Below are 25,945 nucleotides of genomic sequence, written 5' to 3'. Positions count from 1 at the left end.
AGCTACTGGCAGTTTTGTGGAAAAAATTTAATGACTTCAGTATCCTTCACAACATAAATTATGCCAATGAAATAATATTAAATTTAAGATAATTATAATCTAATAAATACATAATAAACTAACTTTGACTTTTACCATTAGAAACTTATGGAAATAAGTTGATATTTACATGAAGTAGCGCACATTATATAACCTGTGCAGCATCTCCTAATATTTTGTCAAGTCTTAGAAAACATAGCTTTTGAAAGAGTTGAAGTTATATTTTAGTGTTTGTAAAATGGAGATTTTCTATCATTTTTGCAGAGGTTGGAAACAAGAAGTAATTATCTTCAAATTATTTAAAATGGCTGATTTTGAAAGACTCCAGCATTGGTAATACATAAAAATTAAGTTCAAAATATCACTTCAGATATTTATCTATTCATATATTAGTGAACACTGCCAGGATATTACAGAGGTTAAATATTTCTGACACTTTTTGATTAAACTGACTTTAAGAATCTCTATTTGACTTCCTTTTAACAAATATAATAGATCAATTTATAGATTAAAAAAAAGAAATTTTAAGCCAGAAAAAGATACTGAACATGAGAAATATCCACCAAACCTTCATAGTAAATGTCCATATTTGCAATCCAGTTAACAGTATATAAAGTTTCTATTCTCTCACATCCTCTGAAGCATTTATTATTGTTTATGTTCTTGATGATTTGCATTATAGCTGGAGTTAAATGGAATCTCAGTGTAGTTTTCATTTGTATTTTCCTGATTGATTGTTAATAGTGTATACATTTTTCATATATTTGTTGGTCATTTCTATTTTTCATCTGAAAACTGTCTATTTAGTTCAATTGTCCATTAAATGTCAAGTTTTTTGAGTTTGTTTTGTCCATTCAGACTCTTAACTCTTTGCTGCCCCAAAGCTTTCTAATTTGATACTATTTCTTTTATTGATTCTTGCTTTTATTTCCTGAGCTTTTTGAGGCAGGTTTTGTTGAGGAAATTTCTACCAGTAACTATATGTTGAAAAGCTAGTTCTATGTTTCTTCTATTAATTACAAAGTTTCAAGTCTACTTTATAGGTCTTTGATCTGTGTGTGAGTGTGTGTGTGTGTGTGTGTGTGTGTGTGTGTGTTCCTAGAGATAGAACCCAGGGGTTTTCTACCTCTGGGCTACACTTCCAGACCTATTTTATATTTTGTTTGGAAACAGGGTCTAAGTTGCTGAGGCCGGCTTTGAACCTGCAGGATCCTCCTTTCTCAGCCTCACAGGTACTGGGATTACAAGTGTGCTCCACCACACCTGGCTGGTGGAATGCCCCTGGGTTCACTCCTAATCCTCCCAAGTACTGGGTGAGCATGGACCACCACATCTGGGACATCTTCCAGTCCATGTCGAGTTGACTTTGTGTAAGCCAAGAGATAGAATTATAACATCATTCTTCTACATATGCCTATCCAGCCTTCTCAGCATCATTTGTTGAAAAGGCTATCTTTTATCCAGTGTATGTTTTGGCTCCTTGGCCAAAAATGAACTGGCTATAAGTGTAAAGATTTGCCACCTCTATCCTATTCCACTGGTCCATGGGTATGTTTTTGTGCCAATACCAGGTTGTTTTTGTTGCTGTAGCTCTTTAGTGGTAAGATTTAAGATTAGGTATTGTGATTTGTATTGCTCAGAATTACTTGGGCTATTCTGGGTCTTTTGTTCTTCTATATGAATTTTCCTCAAAAGACTAGGAATGAAAACACCATATGATCCAGCTATATAACTCCTTGGGATCTTTCCCAAGGAATTAAAATAAGATTACTGTAGTGATATGTGCTTATCCATGTTATAGCAACATAAATCACAATAGCCAAATTTCGAAACCAACCTAGATGCCCATCAACAAATGAATGGATAAGAAAAATGTGCTATATACACACAGTGGAATTTAACTCAGACATAGAAAAGAACAAAATTATGTCATTTTTAGAAAAATGGATAGAAGTAGAGAATATTATGCTGAGTGAGACCAGCCAGTCTCAGAAAGTCAGGATCATATATTTTCTCTCATATGTAGAAGCTACAGAAAAAAAATAGAAAATAAAAAAGACTGTAGATAAAATAGGAGATATAACAGTAGAATAGTGGTGGTAAATTAGTAGAGGAAGGGGGAATAAAAAAGGAGGATTGATGAAGAAAATAGTTCAATCTCCTTATGTGTATAGAGAGAAAGGTTGGGGGAGGAAGGTGGATGTGGAAGGATATATACCAAGTGACATGTGCATGTATGTTTACATCACTTGGAACATCATTATATTGTATAATTATTATGTACCAATGAAAGTCTTTTAAAAGAATAAGAAGAGTATTAAGCATGAAATATAAATATAGGCAATCATAGACCTGACAGAATTTCATTTTTAAAAATTTATCATCTCTTCATACCTTTTTGGCCATTTGAATTTCTTCTTCTATGAACTGTCTGTTTAGTTGACTTGCCTATTTTTACTGTTAAAGTTTTCTTAGCAATTAATTTATTGAGTTTTCTGTATATTCTAGATACTAGTCCTCTATCAGAGGAATAGTTGACAAAATTCTTCCTTCATTCTGTCAGCTTTTTGTTGAGGTTCTTGATAGTTTCCTTTGCTGTATAGAAGCTCTTCAGTTTAATGCAATCCCGTGTATTGATCCTTCTTTTAATTTCTTATGCCTTAGGAGTCTCTTTGAGAATATTTTGACCTATGCCTATATATTGCAGTGTTGGACCTATGCCACTTCAAGGAGCTGCAAGGTCTCTGGTATGATTTCCAAGTCTTTGATCCATCTTGAATTGATTCTTGTGTGGGGTGAAAAAGTGGGGTTTATTTCCATTTTTCTGCTTATAGTTAACCAGATTTTTCAACATTATTTGTTGAAGAGGTTCAATATCATTAGCAACTAGAGAGAGAAAAATCAGAACTACCCTGACATTTTACATAACCGCAACTAGAATGGGAATCATTAAAAACACAAACAACAACAAATGCTGGCAAGGATGTGGAGAAGTAGGAACTTTAATAAATTGTTGATGAGATTGTAAATTAGAGCAACCACTTTGGAAAACAATATGAAGGATCCTCAAAAGAATGGAAACAACCCTACCATATGATCTAGCAATACCACTTCTAGGTATCTACCCAAAAGAATGAAAACCAAACTACCAAACTAACGCATGCATATCATGTTCATAGCTGCATAATTCATAATTGCCAAACTATGAAACCAGCTAATATGTCCAGCAACAGATGAACAGATTACAAAACTATGGGATATGTACACAATGAAATTTTACTCAGCCATAAAGAAAAACAAAATTATTTCATTTGTGGGGAAATGGATGGAACTGGAGAACATTATGCTAAGTGAGATTAGTCAGTTACAAAAAGTTAAAAATTGGAGGCTCTGCCTAATATGGGCACACTAGGGAGATAAAGGATCATAGAAGGAACTCTAGAGGAAGAAGAAAAATATAGATAAACAAATAAGGTGAGAGGGGAAGAGAGATATTCCTTAATATACATGATGTACATTCATAAACATATCAAAGTCAATCAGTAAACTAAATATGAGAAGGGGGGAAAGAATGGGGTGGAAATTGGGGAAGGGCTGAGTAATGTGTGCATGCATGCCTCTGTCATCTTGTGCTGCATTAAGATGTATGACTACAATGCACCAATAAAAATATTTAAACAAGAGCTGGGTGTGGTGGTGCATACTTGTAATCTCAGCACTTGGGAGGCTGAGACAGGACGATCCCACAGGTTCGAAGCCAGCCTCAGCTGCTTAGTGAGGCTCTCAGCAATTTAGTGAGACTCTGTTTCCAAATAAAATATAAAATAGGTCTGGGAGTATAGCCCAGAGGTAGAAGGCCCCTGGGTTCCACCCCCAGTACTACACACAAACACATACACACACACACACACACATTAAAACAAAAGAGTTTATCATTTGGGACCCTGAGACCAGAAGATCAAGGTTCACAAACAGCCTCAACTACTTAGTGAGGCCCTTGGCAACTCAGTGAGACCCAGTTTCAAACTAAAGAACAAAAAATAGGGCTGGGGGTGTAGCTTGGAGTTAGAATGTCCCTGGGTTCCATCTCAAGTACTGCAAGAGAGAGAGAGAATGAGAGAGAGAGAGAGAGAGAGAGAGAGAGAGAGAGAGAAAGAATTATCTTAGAAACTACACAAAGGTGGAAGCTGACACACAAATTCTAGGCTACATGTAAATTTGTTTACATGAAGCATTCAAATCGGTTCAGCTGGCTTAATTGTCCTTGGGTTTCCAAATGCATGTAAAAATGGAACAAATAATTTCTTCATAGTCAATCATTTAGTCACTTTAGTATGGAGCCAGTAAGTTCAAGGTACATTGTTTTCTCTCCAGGATGTTCACTGATGTGTATTTGCCAGTTCTCTTAACTTTTAGCCATTACCTTTGCAAATGTAGCTTCGAGAAGCACAGAGCTCAATATCAGAAACTACAAGTAGACTTATTACCAACATTTGGGAGAGTCAAATTATGTACTTCTGATAATGGATTTAGAAAACTCGTTTCTCCATGTAACAATACAGTTAAAAACTGAAAACCAAAATCAGTTCTAGAAATTACAACTTATCTAAGCTTAAAATATCCTTAATAGTATCTTATTATGCTTTACAGAAATAACACGGAATAGATTTTATTCACTTTTCTATATTAAAATTCTAAAGTACAACCTTAAACTAAAATGAGTTATTATAATAATAAACTATGTTAAACTATAGTGAATCATTATAGCAATAGTACTGACTTTAAAATGAAGAACTTAGGTGGTAATCAATCCATTTTAAATATTAATTAAATTTTGAGATGCATAATTGTAGGATGCATAATTACTGGTGTACCATCATCAATGACTTCAGCCACCTTTGGAGAAATCTTAGATCATCTATCAAAGCTGTCTGAAATAAGGCTATCTCATAAAAAGATAGCATTACATGCAAAAACATGCATAACATATGTGAGGATATTATTTATATACCTTAGCCTTAAAGTAAAATACATTCTCCATCAGATTAATGTTATAATAGAATATTATAGGAAGAGCTCTTACCTTTACAAAGTTATTTTGAATTAAATAAATCCACTTGTATGAAGTCTATTTTTATTTACAAATTTCTTTTGAAAGTGGGATCTCACAATATTTTTGAAAGGTCATAATTTAAACAACCTCATAGATATTTTAAACTATGTAATCATACTAATTCCTTTAAAAATTGCAGATATGAGGCAAAAGAAGACTTTATTTTTTTCTATTTACTTTTTATTTATTTTTTTATTGGTGCACTGTATTCATACATCATCATGGGATTAAAAAAAATTGTGTAGACATATGTGCACACATCACACAGTTAGCCCCTACCCCACACCATTCCCTCCCCCTCCCTCCTTCCCATGCTTGGCTTAGTGAGGAAGACAATTTTTTAATATTAAATATTATGAAATCAGTATGTATGGGAATCACACTATAATATTTGAACCATTTTCTGAACATTTTCATGCTACAAATTTAGTATAATTCATTATCTTTGCAAATTTCACTCCCATATTGAAGAGACTTTATAAATATTTCTTATACATTAAAATTGAAGAGAACTGCTTAATATTAATTGATTTTTGTATGACTACAATGCACCAATTTAAAAAAGAGTTTTTAATAACTGTATAATTGATACCTTTTTAAAATAATTTTATTTTCTTTATATACAAGCTATTTTCATTTTATGTGTGTGTTCTTACAGTTTTTTTTCAAACTTAATTGTTTCTTTGAATGGTTGTAGTCACTGTATATATGATGGTAAAACTACCATTTTTTACTTAATATTAGACATACTTGTATGTTTTTCCATAAATTCAACAATTAACATTACAGTTAACATTGCATCAAATTTATATGTTATATAACTATAAACCTTCCATTAGTCTTTTCATTTTAATATATGTTTTCTTTTTTGAGTAAAGCTGCAAATTATGTTTTTATTCTCAGTTTGAAAAACATTAAAATAAATTGAACCTTAGTATAAAAAATTAAACCTTAGTATAAAAAATTAAAATTAAAATTAAAGACTAATCTAAATGTACATTTTTAATAATTTAACATATTTTAAATTTGTATCACAGTAATACATGAAGTGAATCTTACAATGAAGTAATTTTTAATGCTATGATCTTCTAAATAAAAATATTTATCTGACTTACCAAGAAATATGAATTGATTTTTCTTATAATTTTAATATTGTCAAAATGTATTATTTCTATGGTAGAGTATTGAATGACTTCATTGACTTATATAAATAATGTGAACGAGATTATGCCAATGAAAATGCAAATGAGAGGGAATGTATGAATGTCATGTAAACAGGACTTAAAGATAACCAGGAAAAAAATTAAGAAAACATCTTGTAGATTTAAAAGCCTTTAAACACCCAGGCCTGGTGGCGCATGCTTATAATCCCAGCATTTGGGAGGCTGAGACAGGAGGATCGCAGTTTGAGGACAGCCTCAGCTACTACTTACTAAGGCCCTTTGGAATTCAGTGAGACCCTGTTTCAAAATAAAGAATAAAACACAGGGTTGGGGGTATAGCTCTGACATAGAATGCCCCTGGGATCCCTCCCCAGTACTGCAAAAATAAAAAGAAAACAAAAGCCTTTAAACAAAAAAATTTACACAGTTCATAAGAAATAAATAAGAATTCAGTTTTTAAGTACTAACCTTCAAAATTCTTTCTGAGACACCATGCTATATACTGATTTTATTTACAGACCTGCAATGTCAGGAAATGGATAGACTTTACTGAAAGCATGATTAGTTATTTATTTGGTGTGCATACTATCTATCTTAGAAAACGTTATCTTTATATAATTATCTATTTGTGTTCTTCCAAACAAGTAGTTTGCATTTGCATTATTTTACCACAAAGCACTACTTTTATGTAGTACTAATTTTTTTTTTTTTTTTGTGGGTCTGGGGATGGAACCCAGGGGCATTTGACCTCCGGGCTACACCCCCTGCCCTATTTTTTATTCTTTATTTTGAAACCGGGTCTCACTGAGTTGCGGAGGGCCTCACTAAGTAGCTGAGGCTGTCCAGGAACCGCGATCCTCCAGGTCTCAGCCTCCCGAATGCTGGGATTACAAGCGTGTGCCACCAAGCCAGGCTCTATGTAGTACTAATTAATACAGAGTACTTATACATTAACTTTTGTGACTGACGATCTTTGTTGGTACTATCTGAGCTAACTGTAATAAAATTGGTAAGGTATAATAGAAAGAGCGTTGAACAAAAACTTGATCACACAGTAATACTGTCTGATTTCTGGAGCAAATGATCTTTGAAGGCTAGCAAAAATCATTACCTTTTCTAAGCATATGCATTTGTACAATAGATGAGCAGTGAGCTAGCTGATATTTAGGGATCCTTCCAGCTCTGTGAATACCATGAATTTTGCCAAGATGAATGAACAAATTTATGTACGCACATTAAATAATCAATATCAAAAGAATTTGATACCAGAATGCAAGGAATGAAATCAGCCCTAGCATGGGGTAACAGTTTCCAACTGTGAGTCTGCCCGTAATTCACAAAACCAGCACCAGAAGTAAATGTATAAAGGCAATAAGCAGGTGTTTCAGAGTAATTCTCATATGTGGAATAGCTTAGGAATTTAGCCAAAGTGAAGTAATTTCTAGCAAGAAGGGGCTACACTTCCTATTTACTGTGAGAGAAAAGTTAAGGTAGTGGTGCTAGGGAGGAAGTATGTATGTGAAAGTTCATACTGGCTTTGCAAAGTTTATCCATCCTCTAACAGTGTCGATGGCAACTGCATCACTGGGTTGCATATATGATTTGCATAATCTTCCAATAAACCCACTGATCTTTCAGTTTTTTTTATAAATAATAAAATTGAGACTTAGGAAAGTTGAGTTACTAGTTCAAAGATGATTGGTAGCAGAATCACTATTTTACTTTCTTATGTTTGGGGCTCTATAGCCCTTATTTTTTATTTTTTTCCCACTTTACAGGAGTCATTCTTAAACTTTAGAATACATTAGAAGCTGCCTACATGGCTTGTTTAAAGCACAAATATCTGTGCCTAATTACTACAGCATCCAATTCAATAAGTCTCTGATGGAAATCTGAGAGATTGTATAGTGTGTGTGTGTGGGGGGGGGGGGGACTAGGAGTAGAGCCCAGGACAATCTACTGCTGAGTTATACCTCCAACCTGATTTTTAATTTCTTATTGGGAAACATGGTCTCACTAGATTGCTGAGAGCCTCACTAATTTGTGGAGGCTGGCTTTAACCTGCGATCCTCTTATCTCAGCCACCCAAGTACTAGGGTTTAGGGTATGTGCTCCCCCCACACACACACATCCCCAGTGAGAGGTTGTAATTCTAAAATGTTTCTAGAGAGCCAGGTTGGTGAAGCACTTTTGTAATACCAGTACTTGGGAGGCTGAGCCAGGAAAGTAGCAGATTAGCAGCCAGCCTCAGCTACTTTGTGGTAGTGATACTTTCTCATTAGACCACAGTGTCTACACTATCATCCTTCATAGACCTCATCTTAGATCCAAATCAGAACTGTTCACTGTATCGCTAAACAGCTGGCACTCTGGGTTTTGAGTAAAGAGAATGGAAGAAACAGAAGGACAAAATAGCTAAAACTAAGTTTTGCTGTTATGTCAATACGGTCAAATAGCCTTACTTTTACATTTTATCTCATACATTTTTCTCATTTCTCTTTATTTTCAATCATTTTGCTTTGAATCTTGGGATTCAAAAACAAAATGCCCTATTTTCTCAAAGTCATGTTGCCTAAAGGAACAGGGGCCTTACTAAGCACATTGTTTAGTACTTAGCTCTTATCTCTTCAACAAAACAAAATATTGGAAGTGTTTGGACTGAAACCTTTCTGGAAACCCTGAGAAGTAAGTAGGAGTAAGTCACCTGTCTGAACACAAGAAGAAGCATATTTGCAACATGAGGAGAAGAAATTTAGTCCTTTCATTTATTTGCATTTGAGATATTAGGTAAGTATTTTCATATCAGAGTTCTGTTTCCACATGAGTACAAAGGCATTATTAACTTCTCTTCCTCTCTTACTTTTGGGGAGTTGTCTTATCAGATCTTAGGTAGTTTTACTATATTTAGAACCAGATACAGATAGATGATTTTTGCTGCCAGTTAATTTTATTTCAGTGTTTCCTTCGCCACCATATCTTGTCTTCAGGGAAAATACATCTATACCCCAAACTTACTCAGCTAAGCTACAAATAGAAACGCTAATTAATATCATGAACAATAATAACAACTGAAACTAAGCCTATGCTCTTGGAATACTTAATTCATTGAGTAATTCTACCCTTTTTCTCCTTGAAGGATCTCAAGGGAGCTGGCATCAGGTTTTCCAGATGCTGAAACTTGCCTCCTTAATTATTTCTGCTCACATACTCTTGCAACTAGGACTTGATGCAGCAGCCCCCAACACACAGATTCACACGCGCGCGCGCGCGCGCACACACACACACACACACACACACACACACACACATCCCACCCCAACCCCCCCCACCACTACTCAAGACTCACGCACCCTGGAAGGTTCTGGAAAGTGCAGTGCTGCAAAAGGACATTTCAGATTGCTCTCAATCAGGTAATTGTCCAGGGGAAGTTCAGCTCAGAATTCTGGAGGCTGCTCAAGCCAGGTCAGGGTGATGCACTGGGATGGATGGCTTCACAAGTCAGTGGTTTGCAGCCTCCCCTGCCTGTAAGACTCTGAGCAGGGAATGCCTCCTGCCTCTGGTTGCCCTGCTTCATTTATTTTCTGCATTGAACAGCAGTTCCCCTTTGGTGCTCCCTTTACAGCCCTCTGGCCACTTCAGTGCGGCTGGGAGAGGACCATCTCTGTGACCTGAAGGACCCTGTGCTGCTTGGTATTTCTCCCCCAGAGACCCCTAAGCCAAGGTGCCAGCTGAAGCCTGTGGCTGCCCTCCTGCCTGCCGGTGGCCCAAGGATCCACCTTAAAGCAGGAAAAAGGGATCCTACAAGAGATGCAGTCCCCATTCCTTGTTCTCTCAGGAGCTTTCTGAGCTCCCGGGGCTGCTGTTTAGAGAAGTTGCAAGAGTGAGGACAAGGGGTTTTCTGCTTGAAGAAAGAGGGATTTTCTCTGTGCCTTTACGGGATCACGCCTGGCAGTGGTGGCAGCCCCAGCGAACATCTGGAGTGCAGAGGAATTTAACTGTCCCCTAACCAGCCACCCTTTTCCACCTAGTACATACTAACTAGCACCCACCCTCCTCAAGGCTCCTAGGTGTCAATTCATTACCCAGCCCCAGCAAAGTGCTAGCACATAAACAACACACACACACACACACACACACACACACACACACACACACACGCAGCAGGGGCCTGGACAGGCACCCAATTTTAACCAGGTTTGGTCAATAAAAATGTCGGGGAATCTGGCTTTCCAGAACAAAATGATATTCTCAGAGGAAACAGACTAAAGGACACATGTCCCAACTGTGACCCACAGGGACCCTAGATGCATAGTCTCAATCACTGCAGGTGTTCAGTGGTGTTAACCTTGGGGGAAGGGTGTTGTTGACAGAGATGGAAGTGGATGGGTTTTGTTTGCTTTCTTTTTTTATATATATAGACTGTTTTGTGAAGATTTTAACGCGTTCCCTGGACCACCTTGGGAAAGCTCTATCAAGATAGTACGCATATTTTTTTTCTGATGTTCCACCTATCGCCTTGAGGGTGGAGAGTGAAGGTGTTGGCCCAGGCAGACTTGAGCTGTGCTAAGACCCCCAGGCGAGGCCACCCAGGCGAAGGTGAAATGTGCTAATAAGTTCAGCCACAGCTCTACCCCGCCCCCGCATGGACACCTCGACCCTTTCCAGGAGGAACAGAGGAGAGTGCAACCCCCCACCTTTCTAGGAGAGATTCGTGGCAGTATTTTCTCCTTGAAGTCCCAGAGCAAACAAAAGCATGCATCGGTCAAGGCCTGAGCACTGATGGAAGCCCGGGGCGCACGCCCTGCGTGGGTACCCGACCGTGAACCAGCTCCCACCTGCTGCCGAGCTAAGACTGTGTCTTCAGCGCCTTCTCTGCCCGATGCCTGTGCTCCCCTCGGGATCCCCTCAGAAGCAGCGCGGGAATGCACCCCCGCGGGTGTCTCTTTCCGTGGGCGGGACACTTCAAACCAGACTTGGAGATTCATGATTTCTGTCTGGATGAGACCTAAACACAGGCGCTGCAGCTGGGAGCAGCGTTTCAGAATCTCCGTCCGCGTGTCTGTCTGTCTGTCTGTCTGTCGTCTGCCTGTCTGTCTGCCTGCCTATCTCCACCCCTCTCTCCCTCTTTTCTCTTCTCCTTTGTAGTTTCTGCTAGAAATCCGCCCGGAACAAGTCTAAGCAGCCTCCGCCAGGCTCCCCTCCAATTAGGCGCCCTGCAAAGCATTTTATTTTATTTCAGGATTTCAGATTTAGTCCTAGAGGATAAAAAGCCCAAGGAAGGTTCGCTCCAATTTCAGCCCCACCCTGGAGAGTCAGGCCAACCAAAGACCACTTCGTCTCGCCACACTGAGGCGTCTCCTTCCACGGAACCTCTTTGTCATTGCTGGTGAGCGCAGAGGTGAGCCCGTGTAGGGACGAAAACTATCGACAGATGGTGGAATTCGCCTGGCCGACGCTGTTCGCGAGGAAAAGCCTGCGCGCCTCGGACTTCTTGACACCTGGCACTGGCCTAGGTCAGGACCTCCAAAACCTTTGACTCCATCTAAGCTGTGCTGTGGGCTTGAGGGCCAGGGAGAAACAGGGTGGACGCCAAAAACTGAATGAGACAGGGGCAGACACGGTGTAAAGCACTGCAGACAGAAATCGTGGTCTCAGGCAAACCTTGAGACCGAGGTAAAATTAAAAATTGAAAAAGAGAAGACGCAAAGGTGAACATTGGCACACCCTGGTGATTGGAAACAGATCTAAAGCATGCAACCTAAGCAAGTTTCTCAGAATCTGGAAACAGCTTCGGTTTAGGGGATGACTCCCAAGTACCAGACGTGTGACAATAAAGAACTTTATTATCATTAAAAAAAAATACTTCAACGATCTGTAGAATATTGATTTCCGACAGGGCCAAAGCAAAACTGTGACGTGTCCCTCCTTCTCAATGCCCCCAAAGCTGGAGTACAGTCAACGTAGACCACGATCTGAGTCTTAAGTATGACAGCTCTGGTTAGAAGGGAGGGGTCCCACTGAAAGTGCCATTTGGAGCATTTTAACGCTCTTCTTTTTCTGAGGCACGTTTTATTTGAAAATATACGGTAGGTGCGGGCGGGCTCGGCTGTTACAGCAGTCAGGCAGCTCAAGCGTTTGTCAGACTGGCTGCTCGCCAGGCATCGGATACTCACTCCCCCCTACTTGCCCCCCAAATATCTTGTTGCTCAACAGGTATCACAGGAAAACTCACACTTAACCCCCGGTCATCATCTCGAAGGAGACACCCCTACGTTTTTAATTTTTTTTTTCCCCCAGGGCTGCTGCTGGCTCCCTGCGCCTCCCCCACCGGGAGCCAGCGTCTAGCAGGAAGCCCCAGGGCCATCTATTAACCACAGACTCCCAGTGGCAGGCGAACTAGGCAGAAATGTGTGGCTCCTCACCCGTGGAGCTGGCGACAAAAATCCCCCTTGTAAGCTACCTGAGAGGCGTTTTGTGCACGAGGCACTATAGTTAGGCTGCTTAGGACAAGCCTCTTAGCTTGGAGCTGCACGGAGGCTTCTGGAAACACACACACACACACACACACACACACACACACACACACACTCACGCTTCATGGAGCAGGTCGGGATTAAAAGACTGTTGCTGCCACAGAGACCAGGGGCGACTTCTTGACATTTAGGGATGTAAATTAAAATTCGAGACATGCCACCCATCACTGGTCATATTAGGGGGAGAGGTAACCTCTCCCTTTCCCTCCTCCCAAAACATGAATTATCATTTCCACTGAATGCAAATGCGCTGCCTTCTGTGGAGGGACAGCCAGCTGCAAGCTGGACAATAAACTGTTTCATAGAGACGCGGCCGGATTGCGGTTCAGAGAGGCACTCCTTTACAAAGGAAGAAGCGTCCAGTTTGTGTTGACAGCCTGGCGCTCCTGGGCCAAAACAACCCCGGCGCCCCCAGCCCCCAACACACAGATACCACCCGGGAATTGAACCTGGCTCCACTAAAAGCGACATCTATCGCGTCTATTCGGGCTGCCAAGAGTATGGACAAGTGATTGTTCAAAAATGATGGCATGAGTCATAAACACCTCTTGAGTATTCTTTGCAGCAATTAATGGGCAGCAGGAGAAGTTGTGAAGCGCTCTGAAGATCTCTTTTCTCCCGGAGGACAGCTCTTCTTCCAATCATCCTGACTGCCCCTTGCCTTCCTGCTTAGGGATAAAATTTTACATCCCTCCCCCCTTGTCTGTACATGTGATACTCATTCTACCTGTCTGAAAGCTGAGACTTGCTGGGGATTTTCTTTTTGGTCATCAGCTAATGACTTTCCTCCTACCTTCATTCATTCTCAGAGGTGGATCTTTACACTTTGTGACATCTTAGACCATTTCGAAGCCTCATTTTGGGCCAAACCTTTAACCATAAGCCCGAAGGAAGCTCTCCTACATTTATCATTGCATAGAAGCCCACGTAGAGAAAAAAAAATTCAAATATGTATGCAGACATTCCTGTCCTTGTGGCAATTCTTGGAAGACCCCTGTATCCTAACATCTTTAGAAACAGCACCATCCTGGCACATACTAGCACATTGGTAACTTTGTTTCCAGAAAGGGTTAAAAAGCATTGACACCAGTGTCTTTAATACAAAATATTCCACCCCAAAGCATCATATCCCACGGATTTGACAAGACACCAAGGTAAACCTCACCAAGGAGAACAGCCTTGCAGAGGAATTCTGCCTGGGTCTATCCACTAGTTAGAGGCTACACTAACCAACTCACGTCTTCGTTAGAGCATACTGCAAGAATATTTATTGAGCACAAGCTCAATCACCGCATTGAACGCCAGATCTGGCAAGCAAAATGCATTTCCTATCTGAGGGGGGAAAACGAGCTGTGAATCAACTCCTTCATCAGGATTATCCTGATGATTTTTATCCGTGTAAATTGCAAAGTAAGCTGCCAGCCCCGCTCCGGCGGCGGCGGCTGCAAGTAAGCCCACCTCCACGCAAAGCCAAGGGGACCCCCGGAAAGCGGACCTACCTTTCACACAAGACACCGTCAATAAAAAGACGAGGTTCCAAAACGTAAATCCACTTTTAATCCCCATTTTCTTCATCAGGATGAAGTCTCGGCGGCCACATTTAGCGCATCTTCGCGTGCCAGGCTCCCGGGGATTGGATTCCTTCGCTCGGCTTTCCCCTCTACGGATCCCTTTCATGTTATTGGCGAGCTCCTAATTCCTGCTCCTCAGCCCGGCGCAGTGGAGTTGTTGGTGTTGTCGGTGCGCGGTCACAGCTCGGAGTGAATGGTGTTTCTGGGATACCACAGCAACCTTGACGAGGACTCAACCATCTCTCCAACGGGGGCACAAAGTCTCCGCTACTCCGGATTCTGTCTTTTCTTGCGCGTTTTTTCCCCTCCACCCAAATCTACCTCAATTCTAGCTCCTTACAGCAACCACCCGAAACCACTAGTGAGCCTCTTAATGCCCAGCTCCGCTCTCTGATAAACTCCCCACAATATTTGAAATTAAGGGGCTTGTGTTTTTTTCCCCCTCGAATAGATCAATTCTGCCTGGAAAAGCAGCTCAAGAAATATTATGTTAGTGAGCTCTCCATTGCAGCCTGCGAATAGAGAAGCGTGCTAAAGGAATATTTTAATCGGGAAGATCTGCGTTGCTTTTGATGCTAATGAGTCGAGCTTCATCGATGTGATGCCCACGTCTGTATCATGGGACGTGTGTTACTACTGTACTTGCAGTATATTTCAGGCAGTCTTGTCGCATTTATTTTCCTTTGGTTTAAATGAAAAGGGAAATCACAGAGAATAATTTATTTGCACACATGCATTTACATATTCAAATGCCACCGTGCAAACCCGTAACCAGGTTTTTAGGATCCGGTAAACGAATTTCATAGGTGGCCGGGGCGGGGGTGGGGTGAGGAGGGAAGTCAGTCATTTCCCCAAATAGTTCATCTTTTCATCCTTCTAGACCTCCTTTGAGCTGGCGTGTGCCGCAGCTAAATTACTTTATCTCTGGTAGTTATCTGGAACACACTCATTTGTCTTAATTCGGAATCGGTCCCAAATATGTAAATGGGAGGTTTCTTTCAAAACCCCAAATGTATATATGTATACATCTGGATTTGGCAGCCCCCGTGCACCACTCAAGGGTTAAGATTCTACAAAGGAAGAGTTCTTCCGCCATCTACTGGCCGTCTGCAAGCCACCCGCGTCTCCTTCACATCTATAAGGAACCCTGTTTCTCTTATTCCCTGATAGGAAGGAGCAATGTCCCTGAGATTAACGCGCTTTGCTCCTGTATACCAATTTCTTCTTCTTATTATTATTATTTTTTGGCACTGCCCTGGCCCCAATCTGTCGACGAGCAAGTTCTTTAGACTGGGCGCCAGACTGGTGATCCAGGCCTTTTGGGAATCTGGTTCCATCTGCGGAGCCCGGAGGGCTGCAGTGCTGGTTCTGGAATAGGTAATTGCTGCCGCCAGTGGCCCTATTTGCACGCCGACTGCTGTCAGGGGACTGAGCGTCTCTGTACGGGACTTAGTCGAGAGGACTGTCCAGTCTGAGTGTGAAGCTCCCCACCTGGCCCACAGATAATGGATCCCGTCCTGCACGCACACCGCACAATCATCCTGTCCAGCTTTTGTCCCTGGTCTCCATCCTAGCTGCCTGCTCAGTGGACCAAGGCGGTCGCCTCTGGAGGGAGTCCTGCTCTGGGAAGCGGGCACTTTAGGAGCTGCCCTAGGCGTGAGTGGCCAGTGGGTTCTGTCTACAGGAAGGATTCTGAGCTCTCTGGGTGCATGGTATTGTGTGGGTCTGCCATTGTAGGAGAGCAGAGAGATCCAGAGAGCCACAGGGAGCAGGGGAGAGAGAGAGAGGAGAGAGAGAGAGAGAGAGAGAGAGAGAGAGAGAGAGAGAGAGAGAGAGAGAGAGAGAGAACGCTGGAGCTGTAGTGAGGGGAAGGGAGCTTGTTTATGGGAGAGGGTGGAGGTGTGATTTTCTCTGCGTGGGTGCTTTCCCGAGTGTTTGCAGTGCATATGCTTGTGCATGCGTGTATGCAGAGAGACGACTCCTCTCCTGGGCAGAGCGAGGGAAAGGCAAAAACTGTAAACGCCCAGCTGACCTCATTAGATTCCGAGAGGTACCTTTAGGAGTGGTGGGGAAGGAGATTGTCCCTTCCCCTCCCTTGACTCTCTTTCATTGTCTGCATATGCAGATTTTTCAAGAAAGTGGGCGACCAGGCTGGGACTAGAAAGTGCTTGGGAGGATCAACACTAAAAACGTCATTAGCTCGCTGCTGGGCCACCTTGGGCGGCTCTGGCTGGCGTGGATTTCAGGGAAGATGTCAGGGTGTGTTGCTTTAGCTGGGCTGAACTAGGAGTCAGATGTAAACAGGTCCTCGGACTTAATGAGGACACACGACAGAACCCTCCTTACCAAAGGTGCACATGTCATTTCCCTCAACTGGATTAGCTTTTTTTTTTTTTTTTTAATAAGAAAACTGTGGGTTTATACAACCCATTTAAACACAGGACTATCCATCAAGACAGGACTTTAAGCTGAAAAAAAAAAAAAAAACTTTATTTCTCCAAAAGTCAAGGGATATTTTTGTTGGAAGTCTTGTACACAAAATAAACTTTGATTATGGAACTGTAAAGACTAGGGCAAAGATACTGAATTCTGCTATTTATTTTCAAACACCTTGCTAATGCTCTAATCCAATTATCTTTCTTAAACGAATGAATCCTGCCTATCATTTCAATGTGAGAGGTTGTTAAAAGATTTCTCTTGTAGCTCAGAATACACTGAGCAATACTATAGTTTCTAGCTGCAACAGCTCACAGTAAATCATGAACCATTTTCACTCACATCTTTCAGCTTCTGAGACAGGATGGAAAATCATATTTTACAATCAGAAAAAAATGTTAAGGCATGAGGAAATGAAGTGGTTTATCGAAGGCTATCATCGGGAGCACTGACTCTTAGTCAAGTGCTAGGTCACACTTGCCTCTATGCTCAGCAGTCTCCTCCTCAAGGGAGCATTTCCGAAGGTACCCCGGAAATAGGAAATCATCTGCCAGAATCCGGGATGAGAAATCCCTCAATTTTACCAGAAGGAAAAAATGCAATGCCTACATTGGGAATGAAGACATAATTCATGGTAACTATCTGCAGAAAAATAACATAATTCATGGTAACTATCTGTAGAAAAGTAGATTGGTTTGTATTGTTAGAAAGAGAAAACCACAATAACAACAACAACAACAAAAAAGGCAGGTAGGTGGATGAGGGAAGGGCAGGCATCATGGAGGGCACAGACGTGCATCAGGGATGTGAGAGCAACCTTGCCCAGTGAGGAAGCCCTGCCTTCTGGAGCATTCCAGTGTGCTGGTCTGGGGGCGGAGGCAGCAACTGCACTTGAGACCTTTGAGGAAACACCTGTCCGGCATCCCAGTTGAGCATGCTGGGTACCCAGAGCCTGCCTTGCACAGTGGAGGGGTTCTGGATGAGGTGGCATATTAAAAAATTTTAAAAATTAGCATGGTACATTTCAAACATGTAAAATCATAGAGAAAACTAGTGCAACAAACCCGTACATTCACCGCCCAGCTCCAATACTTATTCACATTCTGCCCATCTTTATTCATTGTTTCATTTCTCCCTCTTTCCATGGCCTGAGTAATACTTCCAACTTTATATTGTGGAGACAGCAGAGAGAAGAGAATAAGGATCCAGGGCAACAGCACATGCCTGTAATCCAGACACTTGGAATACTCAGGCAGGAAGATCAAAGGTTCAAGGCCAGCCTCAGCAACTTAGTGAGATCTAACATATATATATATATATATATATATATATATATATATATACACACATATATATATATACATATACATATACATATACAACAAGCCTTCATGTACTACTTATAACCTAAAAAACGAAAGAGAAAAACCACAATAACAACAAAAAAATCGCCAACATAAAAGGAGCCCTTAAGCACATATTAGACACCAGGCTGTGTGCTCTGTTCACATGGCTTATCTCATTCAGTCCTTACTACGATATGTTGAGATAAGCCATAAAATCATCCTTACTTTTTAGATTAAAAATTGATACATGAGCCAGGCACAGTGGCACATGTTTGTAATCCCAGTACTTGAGAAACTGAGAAAGGAGGATCTCAGGTTTGAGGCCAGCCTCAGCTACTTAGTGAGGCTCTCCACAAATTAGTGAGACCCTGTTTCACAATAAAGAGGAAAAGTAGATCTGGGGGTGTAGCTCAGATGTAGAATGCCCTTAAATTTAATCCCCAGTACTGAAAAAAAAAAGATACATGATGGAGTTAGTTATGAGAAACTATGCAGCCTTGTTATCGAGTTTCTAAGTCAATAGGCTTGCTAACTAGACCATATGCGGTACTACCTCCCAAAGATGGTTTCAAAAACCTAGTAAGGGCTAAATGAGTGATGTGTGCATATATGCCTCTACTATCTTGTACCCCATTAAGATGTATGACTACAATGCACTAATTAAAAAAATTTAAAAAAGAAAAATAATGAGGGATGTTAAAAAATCCAATAAGACAAAAAGATTTCTATAGTAAGTTTCCCACATAATGAACAAAAAGCAAGAGTTTATATGATAAATTATAATAATCAATTTTTAAAATATATGTACAGATATAAAGAAAACCATTTTATTCTTTTAGTTATTACAGAAAATCTCTTACTCTCTGATTTTTTTTTCTACTTCATTGAGACTATTGAACTTCTCAGATACAGGTCATGAAAAAAAGAAATGACTTGGCAAAGATCGTCAAGACAATCACGATGATTAAGTATCCGTAAGAGCTTTTAAAAAGAGATTAGGTCAGGAGTGTTACAGGTTCAAGGCCAGCCTCAGCAACTTAGTGAGACCCTGTTTCAAATTAAAGAAGAGCTGAGAAGCCTGGTGTGGTGGCTCACGCTTGTAATCCCCGCGATTGGGAGGTAGACAGGAGGATCCCGCTGGTTCAGAACCAGCCTCTCTAGCTTAAGAAACCCTGTTTCCAAATTATATATATTAAGTCTAGGAGTGTAGCGCAGAGGTAGAAGAGCTTCCAGGAACCCCAGTAACAGCAAAATAAAAAAATAATAAAAAAATAAAAAGAGCTGGGTATAGTTCAAAGAGAGAGAGAGAGAGAGAGAGAGAGAGAGAGAGAGAGAGAGAGAGAGAGAGATTAGGTCTAAAATGAACAGATTCTTTAAACTGATGTGCCAGGTTTCCATTCATTTTCAACTTTTCCCCCAAAACCTATTACAGAATTGGAACAGGGCATAATTGGCACTAAAAGGGAGGAAATAAACTCTTTTCCAAAACTTACCCTATATTAACATAGCCCCTCAATACTTAATCAATTTAATAATTTTAGCACTGCAAGATCAACCTTATGGGAAAATGCATAAACTAATCAAAGCAGAATAAATACATTGAAAAAAAGACAAAGTTGGCAAGGGGAGTATCTCTAATTTTGAAAAGAAGTATGTATATTTCTGTATTTTCGACTGAGTTAAGAACTTAGCGTGTTTTTCTCCTCATTCATACTCTAAATATACATGATTATAAGCAGCCTAGTGCCCACGATCAGACTTTATGTTGTTATACAAGTGTTTTTGTCTATTAAAACTGAATACTCACTTACTGTATATATGCCTTTTTTAATTAAAAGGTTCAAATTCAAATTCTAGGGTAGCTAGAGTAAAAGATGCTCCTCATTTACACATAACCAAGGAAGCATATTTGCCTGTGTCTTTGCCGCTTTCCTTATGTTTTAATAGAATTCACTGCTGGGAGAGTAGGGCAGAAAGAAGAGATGATTTTTGTATCTTTCTATAAATGTCCGTTCTTAGATCAGTCATGTTGGATGTCTCCAACTCCTGGGAAATAAAATGTTTGAATTTAAATTTTGGCTCTAGAATAATGAGAGAGATGTATGCATTTTCTTGATCACTACCAGGCTCGATTTGAGAAGAAATAAGGTTAAGAAAATAGGTATTCATGATGAAAGAACTTTTAAAAAATCACATTTAAGAAGATACATTATTAGGTGGGGATAAACATATCTGTCCTTCTTCCTGTGAATTCAGAAACCTCCTTGAGTAGTAGAGCCACGTTTCCTGGACCTGATACCAAGTAAATGTACCTTCTCACTGTTCATTCCTCTTATCTCCTGACTCCTCTACGCAAGTTTGTTAATATTGAGGACTACCAGGCATTTAAGTCATTTTAAACTTTCTGCTACATTAAGAGAGCCAGAGACTAAAATTTATATTTTTTTATAAGAGTGATGATGTTATATTTTAAAGAGCAGGAAAATAGCCAGACATGGTGGAACACACTTGTAATAATATCAGTACTTGGGAGGCTAAGACAGGAGGCGTACAGGGTTGAAGTCAATCTCAGCAACTTAGCAACACCCTGTTTTCAAATAAAAAATAAAATAGGACTGGGAGGAGAGCTCAGAGGTAGCATGCTCTGGGTTCAACCCCTAGTAACACACACACACACCACACAACCACATTAAAGAAGAGGAGAGGAAAGTATTAAAACTGGAGGTAGTATTTATTGCTTTATTCATGTAACTAAGACTGCAAAAAATAGACATAAACCACATATTTAATAATTTAGTACATAACATTCAAACATTTAAATTCTTAATTTCTGCCTTTCTAAATATAGATATTTTAATATATATTATACACATAATTTAACATAAGATATATACCAGTCCTGTTACCTGAAAAAAAGAAACAATGGTGAATTATTGGAGGCCATATGGTTAATGATTCTAAAAGAAAAAAGAATCTGTAAAGCTCTTTGTTTATCTTTCTTTAAGATATAACATTCAGTGGGTTTTTTCTTCTTTTATACTTTTATTAGTACATTGCAATTACCCATCAGAGTGAGACTTAAAGTGATACAAACATATCACATGTGTATTTCTCTCCACATCCCCTTCCCTTCATGCACTGAGTGAGATTGGTAGTGGTACTGTCATATATGACATAGCACCATTTTAATTTTTAACTGTTCCTTCCCCAACCTTTTCTCCCCTCCCTGCCTACAACCCCCAGTTACCATTTATTATTATTATTATTATTATTATTATTATTATCTCTTTATTTATCTGAAATTCCTTATGCATGTAGCACTAAATGTCCTGGCTTTAATTCTTTTAGGAAGATGCTGAGGAGTGGTACAGCTGGGTCATATGGTGGTTTCAATCCTAGTCTTTGGAAGAACCACATACTGATATCCACAATGGTTGTACCAATTTACAAGTCCACCAACAGTATATATAAGAGTTCCTATTTCTTTGCAGCTGTGCCAGAACTTATTATTTGTATTATTGATGAATGCTATTCCAACCAGGATTGGGCAGAATCTCAGTATACTTTGATTGCATTTTCCAGATTGCTAATGATAATGAAAATTTTTTTCATGTACTTTTTTTTTTTTTTTGCAGTACTAGGGATAGAACCCAGGGGCGTTCTACCTCCGAGCTACCCCCCAGCCCTATTATTTTATTTTTTATTTTGAAAGAGGGTCTCACTGAGTTGCAGAGGGCCCCACTATGTACCTGAGGCTGTCTGCAAACCTGGATCCTCCTGTCTTAGCCTCCCGAATGCTGGGATGACAAGCGTGCACCACCATTCCTGGCTTTCCTGTACTTAATGATCATTTGTATTTCTTCTTTTAAGAAATTTCTATTCAGATCATTTGCCATTTTCTGATTTGGTGGTCTGTTTTGGAGTTAAGATTTTTAAAATTTTTTGTATATTACAGATATAAGACCTTTAATAAAGGAGTAGCTAGCAATGATGTTTCTCCCATTCTATAGACACTGTTCTCAGGCTTCTGACTGTTTCATTTGATGCATAGAGGCTTTATTGTTTGATGACATCCCCTTGTTAATTCTCAGTTTCATTTCATGAGCTTTGGAGGGTCTTATTGAGAAAGTCTTTAAGACTATTTGTCTTGAGTGTATTTTACTTTCTTTATTGCTTAGGGATGATATCCCTTAATTTTTTTTTGCATAGAAGAATAAAATTTAAGAAAGAAGCATGAAATTAATCACAAGTAGCTTTGCTAAATAATCAGAATAATATAGGTCTCTGTTTCATTAGTAATAAAGTGGTCTTGCTGACATTATTTGAATAAACCTTGCATCCCGTGTAGCAGATTTTTTTATCATAATTTCTTTAACTCTAATATAGTTATGTAGTATTAGTTTCAAATGCCCTTAAGAATATGTAAATACTTAGGAAACACGTACCAAAAGTGTAGATTCCACTTTACAATTCTATTACCAAATCTATCAAAATTGCTGTCAAAATGCAATATCTATTCTACTTTATATTGTAAAATTATCTGACAACAAATATATTATCATTGACTAAAAATAAATAGGACTGAGTATCATATGCATTTTCTTGGCTAATTTTCAAAATAAATGATTTTCAAATGTTAATGAATTTTTCAAATATTAGCATACAATAAAACCCTTAATGCATTTTTTTATAAATTTGTAGTCTATCATAAATGACCTGTGAAAGACATCTGTATGTTTAGTTTTTATTCACCAACTTAAGGATCCGTTTTTTGGAATTTTCCTGAGGAATCTAAATTTCTGCCATAAATACTTTTACAACATAAAGTCAACTCAAGAAAAGTGCAAGTGTTTGCTTTTAAATTATATTTGGTCATAATCCCAGAAGCCTCAGCTAAGCAAAACATAGCCCATGAGAAGAAGGCAAGTATATTCCACCTGTGCTTGTAACTTCCTTTCACATCAGATTCCATTACTTTTATGTAACTTTTAATTGTGACCCTACTTTTTCTAAGTACTTAATAAAACCCTTCTAAATCAAAAGGGTAGTTAACAAAATGTTGTTAGGCATTTTACAAGGGCAAAGTCTGTAATTCACACGTGTATATACATGTTCTTTTTTTTTTTTTTGGTGGTACTGGGGTTCCTGGAAACCCTTCTACCTCTGGGCTACACCCCCAGACCTCTTTTATATTTTTATTTGGAAACAGGGTCTCTTAAGCCAGCGAGGCTGGCTTCAAACCTGCGCTATCATCCTGTCTCTGTCTCCCAAACCCGAGGATTACAAGCGTGTACCACCATGCCTGGCAATATAAACACGTTCTTATGTTTGAACCACATTAAGATTATGAATGTTTATTACTACATAATTGGATTTAATTTTTAAACTTCCCAAGTAACAACTCTGTTTTTTCATTGGTTTTTCATATGTGTCTTGAAATGAATAAATATCAAAATATTACCCAGAATAAGAGCACAGGAAAGCAAACAGTACAAGCATCTTTTTTATTTTAGATAGGAAGATAACAGTGACCTTGACTTAGAATGATCATTTTGGCTACAAAAGGAAAGAAAATCAATGCAACTGATTTCGGTTTGGCTACACATAATCCAATTTGGATTGTAAGTACAAATATCTGTCTCATCTGGACAGGGATCAATTTCATCTTTACTCTTTGTATAGCTAGTATCATTTCATTTGTGTGTTCATTCATTTATTTAAGAAGTCCTTCTGAGCTCCCTTTGCAAGAAAACAAATACAGGAATTACATATTACTCTGTCCTTAAGGGGCTTACAGTGTAATAGAAGGGATAAATTATATTATCAAGTAACACTCATGCCAATATAGTAAAACCACTTTAAGAGAGATGCCTGTAAAATTCTCAGATGGTGGGGAGATTATTCATAGCTGGGGACAGTAGAGAACTACATGAAAAAGATAAACATTTGAGCCATTCTAGGATCATGTAGGGATGTTTGACAGGAAAAAAAAATACTGAGGATATTGTTTATCAGAAATAGTCTGAGTAAAGTTAGAAAAGTTATAGGCTTATTTAAAATTTAGTAAACTAGGATGTAATACTCTTGGGAAAGATATGACAGATGATGGTAGAGAAATATAATTAGCCAGGGAAAAGTGACAATTGAAAGACAATTTAGAGTCCTTGCAATATGTTCTACTTTTTGTTCTTTTAGGAGAATGTAATGATTGGCCAATTTATATAAATCTCCAGTGGTACATTTTTAAACAAGTCAGTCAATTGACTGTTTCATTGAGTAAGCAAATCAATTTGTTATTTTGGTATCATATATTCACTGGTTTTATAAAAAAATCAATTTAACACTTCAAAGTTGATTGAAGACATCAGATATTTATTATAAATATACCTTGGAAGGCTCAATAATTATTAAATGATTATAAATTAGTAGTCATACTTTGATTTGTTTATATTAGGTTATTTATTGTAATACTATAAAAATCATTCTATATTTATAAATGGACCCAGAATTTACCTATCTGCTCTATGAAGATCAATTTATATTTTGTAACATTTCACGTATTTAGCATAGATTTGAATGAATCAATATTCACTTCATGAAAACATTTTATATAGATACAACATAACAGTATCTCTTATATGAAAATTACAATGTGATCTTTGCTCAAACTAATCACTTTGAATTTGAAAGAATGTGCTTTTTCTGGGACAAAAAAAATCTTGATCCTAATTTTTTCAATTAACTTTGTTTTTCCCTAAATACAAAACATCAACAAGAAAAATACAACTAGGGCAAAAAGACAATGACGAAATAACTCCAAAACTCTATATTTGATAAGAAAATTTGCAAACTAAATGTTTGCAAAAGACTATGACTAGATGTTCACAAGGCAATTCTTTTTTAAAGGAAAAAAATAATAAAATAAATAATTTTCTGGGTCTGGGTCAACATGAAATAATGCTTTTGAAGAAAAAAAAAGAAAATTGAAAATTCATTTATGGCAAGAAAGCTGCTATTTTTAATAGCAATATAACTATAAACCTATAGGCCTTCTCTGAGCTTTTTTTATCTATAAAATGGGAATGGTTGCTTATCTCAGATTTTAATAACTTTCTCAAATGATGGAAGAGTATGAGAAGTGGCCTTATAACCCCACTGCTCCCTACTTTTGGTAATGCATCTAGTGTTTTGAGGATCAGCCCTCCAGAAGACATTTCTAAGTCCTAACTCCTGGGATTAATAAATGTGATCTTATTTCCAGAAAGCAACAGTTATGTGTGATAATACCTATGTTGATCAGTCTAATTGATCACTCCACAGTGTGTATATATATATATATATATATATATATATATATATATATGTCACATTCTACCCCATAAGTATGTTTATTATTTGCAAAACTAAAAATAATTATTAAATAAAAATTATGTGTTAATACAATTACATTAAAACTGAGATCCCATTATTCTGAATGTATTTGTAGTAGTGGTAGGGTCTTCATAAAAGAAAGGCAAAGAGAGAGGGAGATATCAGATACAGACCCAGAAAAGAAGGCAGATTAAGAAAGGAAGTCGACCCTGGAGACATAAGTCTACACACCAAGAAATACCAAAGATTTTTGCCGATTACCAGAAACTAGGAAAGCAACACAGAATGGATTCACTCTCAGAGCCTCCAGAAGAAAAAAAAATCCGCTGACAACCTGACTGCATTAGAGAATTAATTTCTATTAATTTAAGAA

General features: G+C 38.7%; 1 protein-coding gene across 3 annotated transcripts in view; it reads right to left on the bottom strand.

Annotated features, from left to right (window-relative positions):
• Positions 1 to 14,525, bottom strand: part of CSMD3 (CUB and Sushi multiple domains 3) — a gene marked incomplete at both ends in the record, with an annotated part of 1,156,743 nt that extends 1,142,218 nt beyond the window's left edge. For all 3 annotated transcript variants that reach the window (XM_080694904.1, XM_080694905.1, XM_080694906.1), the window contains one exon: positions 14,348 to 14,525. In XM_080694904.1, coding sequence (XP_080551030.1) covers positions 14,348 to 14,525 — 178 coding nt within the window. The remainder of the gene's footprint in view (positions 1 to 14,347) is intronic.
• Positions 14,526 to 25,945: the final 11,420 nt, after the last annotated feature.

The sequence above is a fragment of the Muscardinus avellanarius genome (assembly GCF_963383645.1).
Source record: "Muscardinus avellanarius genome assembly, chromosome: 4".
NCBI lineage: Eukaryota > Metazoa > Chordata > Mammalia > Rodentia > Gliridae > Muscardinus > Muscardinus avellanarius.
The sequence above is the reverse complement of the archived record's forward strand: the minus strand, read 5'-3'. Positions and strand labels throughout refer to the sequence as shown.